The sequence below is a fragment of the Nerophis ophidion genome, linkage group LG04 (assembly GCF_033978795.1).
Source record: "Nerophis ophidion isolate RoL-2023_Sa linkage group LG04, RoL_Noph_v1.0, whole genome shotgun sequence".
Lineage (NCBI taxonomy): Eukaryota > Metazoa > Chordata > Actinopteri > Syngnathiformes > Syngnathidae > Nerophis > Nerophis ophidion.
In genome coordinates this window covers 77,013,252-77,024,030 of record NC_084614.1, presented here as the reverse complement: position 1 = coordinate 77,024,030, position 10,779 = coordinate 77,013,252, and the positions used below count along the sequence as shown (strand labels likewise).

General features: G+C 40.7%; 1 protein-coding gene across 2 annotated transcripts; it reads left to right on the top strand.

The window, feature by feature from the left end:
* The first annotated feature begins 6,184 nt into the window (after positions 1-6,184).
* LOC133551918 (class I histocompatibility antigen, F10 alpha chain-like) lies at positions 6,185-10,541 on the top strand. Of its 2 annotated transcripts, XM_061899122.1 has the most exons (5): positions 6,185-6,565; positions 6,839-7,117; positions 8,932-9,240; positions 9,406-10,136; positions 10,248-10,541. In XM_061899122.1, the coding sequence occupies exons 1-4, from the start codon at positions 6,250-6,252 to the stop codon at positions 9,570-9,572; spliced, it is 1,071 nt and encodes a 356-aa protein (XP_061755106.1). In that variant the 5' UTR covers positions 6,185-6,249; the 3' UTR covers positions 9,573-10,136; positions 10,248-10,541. The 2 variants fall into 2 exon arrangements, with proteins under 2 accessions (XP_061755106.1, XP_061755105.1); XM_061899121.1 differs by lacking the exons at positions 6,185-6,565; positions 6,839-7,117 and having other exon boundaries at positions 7,167-9,240; positions 9,406-9,750; positions 10,084-10,136.
* Positions 10,542-10,779: the final 238 nt, after the last annotated feature.

Below are 10,779 nucleotides of genomic sequence, written 5' to 3'. Positions count from 1 at the left end.
TATTATATGTCACTGCCCTCACTGAACTTAACAACAATGGGACCCTCTTTTCATCATCGACATCATGGGCTTCAAACAGCAACTCCATGCGCTCAATGTAGGCTGACCATGATTCAATCTCAGACTTAAACTCGTCCGGTCGCTGGGAAAAGTATGCCATCTTCACTTCCAAAAAAAAAACCGCAAGGAACATTCATAAACCGATTAAACCCATCGCCAATATGTTATGTATTCAAATAACGAGGTAGCACACACGTTCAGTAACTTTTATATCTGACTGGGAGTAGCAGTAGCATACACTCTAGAGAGGGATCATCAACACTCATGTACAGCACTTGGTGAGCATGCTAAGTAGACACAACTCAACTACGGCAAGTCAGTCAGGACAAACTACGCTGAGTCAGCATGCACATTAATATACCACAGGGGGACTAAACATACTAGATGCCGGATCACAACACATTTCTTCACCCGAAAATTAATCTTTAACATCAATAATTGTCCCTCAGTGGACACCATAGTCAGAGAGAACTAGGCGCCATTGGTTTAACTCTTATCTTACTGATAGGATGCAGTGTGTCTCCCATAACAATGTGACCTCGGACTACGTTAAGGTAACGTGTGGAGTTCTCCAGGGTTCGGTCCTTGGCCCTGCACTCTTCAGCATCTACATGCTGCCGCTAGGTGACATCATACGCAAATACGGTGTTAGCTTTCACTGTTATGCTGATGACACCCAACTCTACATGCCCCTAAAGCTGACCAACACACCGGATTGTAGTCAGCTGGAGGCGTGTCTTAATGAAATTAAACAATGGATGTCCGCTAACTTTTTGCAACTTAATGCCAAAAAAACGGAAATGCTGATTATCGGTCCTGCTAGACACCGAACTCTATTTAATAATACAACTCTAACATTTGACAACCAAACAATTAAACAAGGCGACACGGTAAAGAATCTGGGTATTATCTTCGACCCAACTCTCTCCTTTGAGGCACACATTAAAAGCGTTACTAAAACGGCCTTCTTTCATCTCCGTAATATCGCAAAAATTCGCTCCATTCTGTCCACTAAAGACGCTGAGATCATTATCCATGCGTTTGTTACGTCTCGCCTCGACTACTGTAACGTATTATTTTCGGGTCTCCCCATGTCTAGCATTAAAAGATTACAGTTGGTACAAAATGCGGCTGCTAGACTTTTGACAAGAACAAGAAAGTTCTCATAGTCATTATTGTCACCGACGTCCCACTGGGTGTGAGTTTTCCTTGCCCTTATGTGGGCCTACCGAGGATGTCGTGGTGGTTTGTGCAGCCCTTTGAGACACTAGTGATTTAGGGCTATATAAGTAAACATTGATTGATTGATTGATATTTGACAATGTTTTTCTTTTCCACTGAAAAGGTGAGACCTGTTTTATGACTGTCTGAACACTTTATAAGATAGTAAAGTTAAAAATGCCCGTCCAGCGAATTCGTTGCAATACAGTGTTAGCTAAGGTGTTTACTTACATTTTGATGTGTTTTGAAGAAATGTGCAATTCCGTTTTTGTACTTAAATGTTTGATGTAAGTTGGCCAGTGTGATTAACATTTAGTAGAGTCTGAATTGAATGGGGTTGTGAAGGATGTCTTTTTACATGTTTATTCTGGTCACTGTGTTTGAACTACTGATTTGTGATTTATTGTTATTTAGCATCTGGGCATATTGAATATGAGACAGATTTATATGTTAATGTGTTCTTTTGCATTGAGACACATTTGTAATGTGAATGTTTTTCTTTTCCACTGAAAAGCTTAATGACCAGAGCCAGAGAGGACCACTAGTGTGAGCAAATAAATGCAACAAGGTCTCATCCACAATCCAGAACCACTGTGTCCAGTGTCCAATCTCTCCGCACAACAACCCACCTTATAAACACTAAAAACACAACGCAGAGTCCAAGGGTGTGTCGAGAGGCAGTGACATTGTGGGTTACATAAACAAGGAAGTGCGCTATCAAACGGGATCGATAGAGTCCAAAACATGATCGAAACATAATAGGAAAATACAAAAAGGGGACTAAACATACTAGATGTGTGATCCGGAAGCCGGATCACAACACATTTCTTCACCCAAAAATTCATCTTTAACATCAATATTTATGAAACATGTCCACAAAAAAAATCTAGCTGTCAACACTGAATACTGCATTCTTTTCACAGTTTATGGACTTACATTCATATTTTGTTGGAAGTATTATTCAATAAATATATTTATAAAGGATTTTTGAATTGTTGCTATTTTTAGAATATTTAAAAAAAAATCTCACGTACCCCTTGGCATACCTTCAAGTACCCCCAGGGGTACGCGTACCCCCATTTGAGAACCACTGCTGTAGAGGATGTGACTCATTTGTTTGTGGAATTTGGGAGGGGGTCAGAAATCGTTTGAGAGCCAGTTAAGGGTGTGGAGATATCAAATTTGGCATATGTATAGATGAAGGGAACATAGAAAATGCTTGTCAATATAATTATGTTGCAAGCTAAACATTTTTGTATAAAAATGTTGATTTCTGAAAGTGAAAACAACATTTTCACATTGGCTTAATGATTTACAAATAGGTGGTTCGGGCATCTGGTCAGGATGCCACCCGAACGCCTCCCCAGGGAGGTGTTAAGGGTACGTCTGACCGGTAGGAGGCCACGGGGAAGACCCAGGACACGTTGGGAAGACTATGTCTCCCAACTGGCCTGGGAAGGCCTTGGAATCCCCCGGGAGGAGCTGTGCAAAGTGGCTGGGGAGAGGGAAGTCAGGGCTTCCCTGCTTAGGCTGCTTCCCCCGCAACCCGACCTCGGATAAGCGGAAGAAGCTGGATGGATGGAATTAAATCTTGGATATTGGTTAGAAGTAGAACATCCCTCATGTTTGAATCTCTATTGGAGGAATTTGAATTGGATTAGCACTATTTGTAAATGTGGTATTTTTCATTATTATTGTGATTATTATTTTGAAATAATGTATTTGTATTGTCTTTTACTTCACTTTCCTTGACATGTTTTTTTTTCAAAACGCTAATTGCTCATCCTGGTGGATGTTTGAAATGGTTTGTATGTGTTGAAAGTAGAGATGTCCGATAATGGCTTTTTTGCTGATATCCGTTATTCCGATATTGTCCAACTCTTGATTACCGATTCCGATATCAATGGACACCGATATATACAGTCGTGGAATGAACACATTATTATGCCTAATTTAGTTGTGATGCCCCGCTGGATGCATTAAACAATGTAACAAGGTTTTCCAAAATAAATCAACTGAAGTTATGGAGAAAAATGCCAACATGGCACTGCCATATTTATTATTGAAGTCACAAAGTGCAATATTTTTTGGAACATGCCTCAAAACCAGGGGTCACCAAGGCGGTGCCCGCGGGCACCAGGTCACCCGTAAGGACCAGATGAGTCGCCCGCTGGCCTCTTCTAAAATTAGCTCAAATAGCAGCACTTACCAGTGAGCTGCCTCTATTTTTTAAATGTTATTTATTTACTGGCAAGCTAGTCTCGCTTTGCTCGACATTTTTAATTCTAAGGGAGACAAAACTCAAACAGAATTTGAAAATCCAAGAAAATATTTTAAAGACTTGGTCTTCAGTTGTTTAAATAAATTCATTTATTTTTTTACTTTGCTTCTTATAACTTTCAGAAAGACAATTTTAGAAAAAAATACAACCTTAAAAATGATTTTAGGATTTTGAAAAACATATACCTTTTTACCTTTTAAATTCCTTCCTCTTCCTGACAATTTAAATCAATGTTCAAGTAAATTTATTTTTGTTGTTGTAGAGAATAATAAATACATTTTAATTTAATTCTTTATTTTAGCTTCTGTTTTTTCGACAAAAAATATTTGTGAAATATTTCTTCAATTATGATTAAAATTCAAAAAAATTATTGTGGCAAATCTAGAAAAACCTTTAGAATCAAATTTAAATCTTATTTCAAAGTGTTTTGAATTTCTTTTAAAATTCTTCTTCTGGAAAATCTAAAAGAAATGATGATTTGTCTTTGTTAGAAATATAGCTTGGTCCAACTCGTTATATATTCTAACAAAGTGCAGATTGGATTTTAACCTATTTAAAACATGTCATCAAAATTCTACAATTAATCTTAATCAGGAAAAAATACTAATGATGTTCCATAAATTCTTTTTTTTTATTTTTTCAAAAAGATTCGAATTAGCTAGTTTTTCTCTTCTTTTTTTCGGTTGAATTTCGAATTTTAAAGAGTTGAAATTGAAGATAAACTATGTTTCAAAATTTAATTTTCCTTTTTTCCCTGTTTTCTCCTCTTTTAAACCGTTCAATTAAGTGCTTTTTTCATCATTTATCCTCGACAAAAAACCTTCCGTAAAAGGAAAAAAAATGTATGACGGAATGACGGACAAAAATACCCATTTTTTTATACATATAGATTTATTTATTAAAGGTAAATTGAGCAAATTGGCTATTTCTGGCAATTTATTTAAGTGTGTATCAAACTGGTAGCCCTTCGCATTAATCAGTACCCAAGAAGTAGATCTTGGTTTCAAAAAGGTTGCTGACCCCTGATATAAATGAATGTAACCATGGTAATAAAATGTTATATAGCAAAGTAAAAGTTGTGTTTCTTATCTAAGTAAATGTAACTCGTTACTACTCACCTACGTGGATAAGTGTGTTCACCTTTGACAGGTACGACAAAATAAAAATAAAAATAAAAATAATCACCATCGAGTTCAATGTTTGGCTTTACCGTGTCTACTTTTACTTTCACTTTCTTTGATATTCTGCCAGCAGAAGCGTCTGCCTCACACTTTTCCCCCACGTTCAGCACTTTGGCCACAGCGAGTCCATCTCATGAAGGCTTTCTGCTGACTTTTTTACTCAGGATGAAACTTCCTGATGCAACCCTGGCCGGGAATCGAACCCATGCGAGGCAGATGCGTGTCCCGTTACCCCAGCAGGGACGCCTCACGCTTGGGAGACATAACGGAGGTGAAAGTTAAGACGTGAAATAAAAAGAAGTGAGGATGTCCTGCGGTGTAGCGACTTTATGTCTATCAATCATTATTTGTATTGATGCTTTCTTGAGAGGACTACAATACGATCACTGATCGGATGTTCCAGCCCTGTCATTACTTTTAACTCTCAATCTCACCTTCATTCCTCTTTCTTTCTTTTCTTTCCAAGTTTGGCGGCCAACTTGACACACCTTTTTGTTGTCAAGTCACGTGATTTCCCAGAAAAGCCACACAAGCATTTACCTGACGTGGCCACAAGGGGCGCTCTCTAGTGAGTCCAGTAGAAGACTTCTTGTCAGTTGACTGCTGCCACTTTTCTGTGCAGAATAGCGTTTCGTTTTCTCTCCTCACTGTGACGTCACAGAATGCTGACTCCTCATTGGCTCAGGTGGAGTATTATAAAAAGAGCCTCGACAGTTCCTGGTTCATTTTTCCTGTTTGTGAGTCAAGCGAGTGTTCGTCACTTTTGTCTTTCTCTGCGGGATTAAAAGTGGCAAACATCTTTTTGTTTCGCGCTGACATCATGAACTTGTTTTTATTCTTTCTTCTGGTCGTGCAAATGCACAGCGTGACGCCTGGTAAGTCCTTTTTATAAGTTTATTAATATTTTACTCATAAATCCTCTTTGTGCCTTCACTTATTTGACTTCTGAGAGTTTCTGTTACTTATTAATTAAATTATTGTTGTATTATCTAAGACCTTTTTTACTCAATCCTGGTTCTTTTTGAACATATTTTATTGTTTTCCCTTTTTCCTAGTAAAAATTCAAAATGTTCCAAGAAGGTTACAGACTTTGAGAAATCCATTTAGGCTCTTTATTTATTTTGATTTTAGTGTTTCTTGTTCAAAGACTTATTTTTTCCAAGGCTTGTAAGAACGAACACAAATCTTCAAACACGGAAGTGTCAGAAACTAATCAAGTGTAGTAACATCACCCCGCCACAAGATGTCAGTAAGAGTCGACATCAAATGGGCAGAACAGGTTGTGTTCAACTCTGTTGTACTTTTTATTCAGCCTCCATTGTAGAAAATATGTTTATTTTCAAAATGTTCAAACTGTCAACAGATGTTAGTAATATTATTAATGTGTTGTATTTGTCATAGAACATGTGAGTCTTGACTGTGATATCTAGCAGTGTTTGATGTTCACTTTAAGACCCGACTGAAGACGGAAGGAGCTAAAATATTCACAGTGCAAGATTGTTGAACATGAAACAAAATAATAAAAAGTCATCCTGTTGTTGTTTTCTTCTTTCAGTGATTCACACGCTGCAGTATTTCCACACTGCGTCCTCTCAAGTTCCAAACTTCCCAGATTATGTGAGTGTTGGTTATGTTGATGGAGTTCAGATTGTTCACTATGACAGCAACAGCAGGAAAGCAGAAGCCAAACAGGACTGGATGAACAAAATCACAGCAGAGGATCCAAAATACTGGCAGAGACAAACAGAGATCGGTGTTGGTAATGAGTTGAGGGGCAAACACAGCCTTGAAGTTCTTAAGAAGCGTTTCAACCAAACTGGAGGTTTGTTTATGTTGAACTTTCTACTACTTAAATGTATTTGATGTACTCTTTTTATACTGTAGTAAACACACATTACTGCACTGATACTTGTCTCTGTCCATCCCATAATAACCTACACTAATACTGTGTGTGTGTGTGTGTGTGTGTGTGTGTGTGTGTGTGTGTGTGTGTGTGTGTGTGTGTGTGTGTGTGTGTGTGTGTGTGTGTGTGTGTGTGTGTGTGTGTGTGTGTGTGTGTGTGTCACTCTGCTTTACAACACTGTGTGTGTCTCAGGTGTTCACATTTTCCAGATGATGACTGGATGTGAATGGAATGATGAGACTGATGAAGTTAAAGGTTGGCGTCAGGAAGGTTATGATGGAGAAGATTACATATCGTTGGACATGAAGACATGGACATTTACTGCAGCAAAACAACAAGCTTTCCCCGACAAACTCAATTGGGACCAGAACAAACATCTACTAGAATACATTAAGTTTTACTACACTGAGATATGTCCTTCTTACTTGAAGAAGTATGTGAACAATGGGAAGGAGGTCCTAATGAGAACAGGTAGAAACACAACATGTACTTTCACCTTTTAACTTGTTAGCACTCCCCCTATAGGAACATTACTGACATTACACCCTGTCTCTTTATACTCTTCTCTCTTTCTCTCACCTTCTCTCCAACTTTACCTTCGTTCTCACCTTCTTTCCAACTTTACCTCCGTTGTCACCTTCTCTCCATCTTTACCTTTGTTCTCACCTTTTTTCCATCTTTACCTCCATCCTTACCTTCTCTCCATCTTTTCCTCCATCCTCACCTTCTCTCCATCTTTACCTCACTCTCTCCATCTTTACCTCATTCTTACATTCTCTCCATCTTTACCTCATCCACACCTTCTCTCCATATTTACCTCCGTTCTCTCCTTTTCCCTCCATCTTTACCTCCATCCTCACGTTCTCTCCATCTTTACCGCTGTCCACTCTTACTCTCCATCTTTACCTCCATCTACACTTTCTCTCCATCTTTACCTCATTCTTACCTTCTCTCCATCTTTACCTCATTCTCACCTTCTCTCCATCTTTATCGCTGTCCACTCTTACTTTCCATCTTTACCTCATTCTCTCCTTCTCTCCATCTTTACCTCTCTCTCCATCTTTACCTCATTCTCACCTTCTCTCCATCTTTACCTCCATCCTCACTTCCTCTCCATCTTTACCGCTGTCCATTCTTACTTTCCATCTTTACCTCATTCTCACCCTCTCTCCATCTTTACCTCCATCCACACCTTCTCTCCATATTTACCTCCGTTCTCTCCTTTTCCCTCAATTTTTACCTCCATCCTCACGTTCTCTCCATCTTTACCGCTGTCCACTCTTACTTTCCATCTTTACCTCATTCTCACCTTCTCTCCATCTTTACCTCCATCCACACCTTCTCTCCATATTTCAATCAATCAATCAATGTTTATTTATATAGCCCCAAATCACAAATGTCTCAAAGGACTGCACAAATCATTACGACTACAACATTCTCTCCTTTCCCCTCCATTTTTACCTCCATCCTCACTTCCTCTCCATCTTTATCTCATTCTCTCCTTCTCTCCATCTTTACCTCATTCTCTCCATCTTTACCTCATTTTCTCCATTTTTACCTCATTCTCACCTTCTCTCTATCTTTACCTCCATCCACACCTTCTCTCCATATTTACCTCCGTTCTCTCCTTTTCCCTCAATTTTTACCTCCATCCTCATGTTCTCTCCATCTTTACCTCATTCTCAACTTCTCTCCATCTTTACCTCCATCCACACCTCATCTCCATATTTACCTCGTTCTCTCCTTCTCTCCATCTTTACTTTCATCCACACCTTCTCTCCATCTTTACCTTCATCCAAACCTCTCTATTTTTACCTCCATTTTCTCTATCTTTAATTCCATCCTCATATTCTCTCCATCTTTACCTCCCTCCACACCTTCTCACCATCTTTACCTCCGTTCTCATCTTCTCTCCATCCTTACCTCCGTTCTCATCTTCTCTCCATCTTTAACTTCATCCAAACCTTCTCTCTGTACCTCCATTTTCTCCATCTTTACCTCCATCGACACCTTCTTTCCATCGACACCTTCACTCCATCTTTACCTCTATTCTCATCTTTTCTCCATCTTTACCTCCATCCACACTTTCTCTCCATCTTTACCTCCGTTATTACATTCTCTCCATCTTTACTTTAATCCACACCTTCTCTCCATCTTTACTTCCATCCACACCTTCGTTCCGTCCACACCTTCTCTCCATCTTTACCTCCATCTCCACCTTCTCTCCATCCACACCTTCTCCCCACGTTGTCCTGTGTTCACACGTGACATCACTTCCTGTGCAGAGCTTCCAGAGGTGTTCCTGCTCCAGAAGACGCCGTCCTCTCCGGTCAGCTGCATGGCGACAGGTTTCTACCCCGACGGTGCCGACCTGTTTTGGAGGAAAGACGGCGAGCAGATCTTCGAGGACGTGGAGCACGGAGAGATACTCCCCAACCACGACGGAACCTTCCAGATGTCGGTGGCGCTGAAAGTGGAGGTGACGGCCGACGTGGAGGGCAAGTACGAATGTGTGTTTCAGCTGTCAGGCGTCAAGGAGGACTTGGTCACCAAGCTGGAGAGAAGAAGCATCCTGAGCAACGCAAGCCATGAAGGTGAGAAAGACACATTTAGTTGGAGATGTTTCCCATCACAAGTCCACCTGTCACCATTATTGATCCATGTCACCATGACAACGCTTGACGTCTGCATGCAAAGTAGTCATGAAGGTTTCCTCTTCATGCTTTGTCACTCCACTTGTGCTTTTTTGCTCTCCACAGACAACTTGAGCGTCGCCCTCGCTGCCACGGCGGCGGTCCTCGCTGTGGCGGCCATCATCATCATCATCATCATCATGGTCATGGTCAGGCGTCACAGAAACAGACAAGGTGAGGGACGCCAATGTCCTCTGTCTTCTTCTTCTCGGTGCACTCGGTCCAGGCCGTGAGTTGATGCTTTCATCCGGGCTGCAAAGGTGCGGCCATCTTTTAGTTGCCTTCCAGCCAAACACTCAAAGATCCACAGAGACAGAGCGCACACTCTCACGTAGAAACACGGCGTGACGTGAGGGGAAAAGTCCACTTCACCTTGTTTCTCTTTCATTTCAGCCCAGTACGATCCAGCTGGTAAGTAAAACATCTTTTCTTTGAGCCGCAAGAAACAAAGCCGTGGTGAAGCGTCACTCACATGGAGGTCTGATGTGGACCTTTGTTACAAGTTTAGCCGGAAAAGCCCAACTGGAGCTGACTCCTTCACAATAAAAGTCCCTCCTGTGAGCACACGCAATACAAAGTCTGGCATATCTCACTTTTGACAGGAGTCCTCATGATGAGGATCAGCCAAATGAGACATCAAGTGTGCTGACTCGTCATGTTTCCAAGTCACACCTCAAAGATCTGATGTGAGTGACGAGGCACCTTCTGGATGTTCTTCCTTCACCGTTTGCGTTTGTCCCGCAGCTCGCCACGGCGGCGTGGAGCTCGACGAGAACGTGCAGGCGGCTGAAGGCTGAGTAAGCTCACATGGACTGTCTGCACCTCCAAATGTTCTTGTGTGAAGATGATGTTCAACTTGGATTCACCTGCTTCTGTCGGGAATGTGCTGAGTGGTCTTCTTCCTCCAGGATGCTTTGTGCACTGGAACACAGGGAGATGTCTCCATCGCTGAGGGACGTCATCACACTCGGAGATGAGATGGAGATGTGCTTTGTTCTTCGTCCGACTGCTCCTCACGCTATTCCATGTATTCTTCTTTGGCCGTTAAAAGACTTTCAAGATCAAACGTTGGTGGCTGTAAAATCGCACGTTTCATGGCCTTGACGTCATGACGAGGATTTCTTCTTTTCTTTCAATGGCCGCTGCTTATGATCAATATCACATTGTGTCACATCTCTGTCAATAAATCCGTTTTTTCTCCACTCGCCTCGCACTGCTTTCTTGGGGACCAGGAAGAGTCTCAGTCATAAAAATGGTAGAAGTAGGTCATTTTTATTTATGTTTGTATTTTTTCACTCAACACTTAAATCCCTTGATCAATTTCAGGTTTATCCGTCCTTATCAGTCTTTTTTTTTCATGTTTTACGCCATTTTTGTCAAAACCTTGTTTTGTTATGGCAAAAGCACAAAATAATAATTTTCACTCAACGTAATTGCAAT

Excerpts from the sequence above, each read along its gene's own strand:
- LOC133551918 (XM_061899121.1), top strand. The coding sequence starts at position 8,043 with ATGTCTCAAAGGACTGCACAAATCATTACGACTACAACATTCTCTCCT. Across the intron at positions 9,241-9,405 it reads GAGCAACGCAAGCCATGAAG|ACAACTTGAGCGTCGCCCTC; the intron begins GTGAGAAAGACA and ends TGCTCTCCACAG.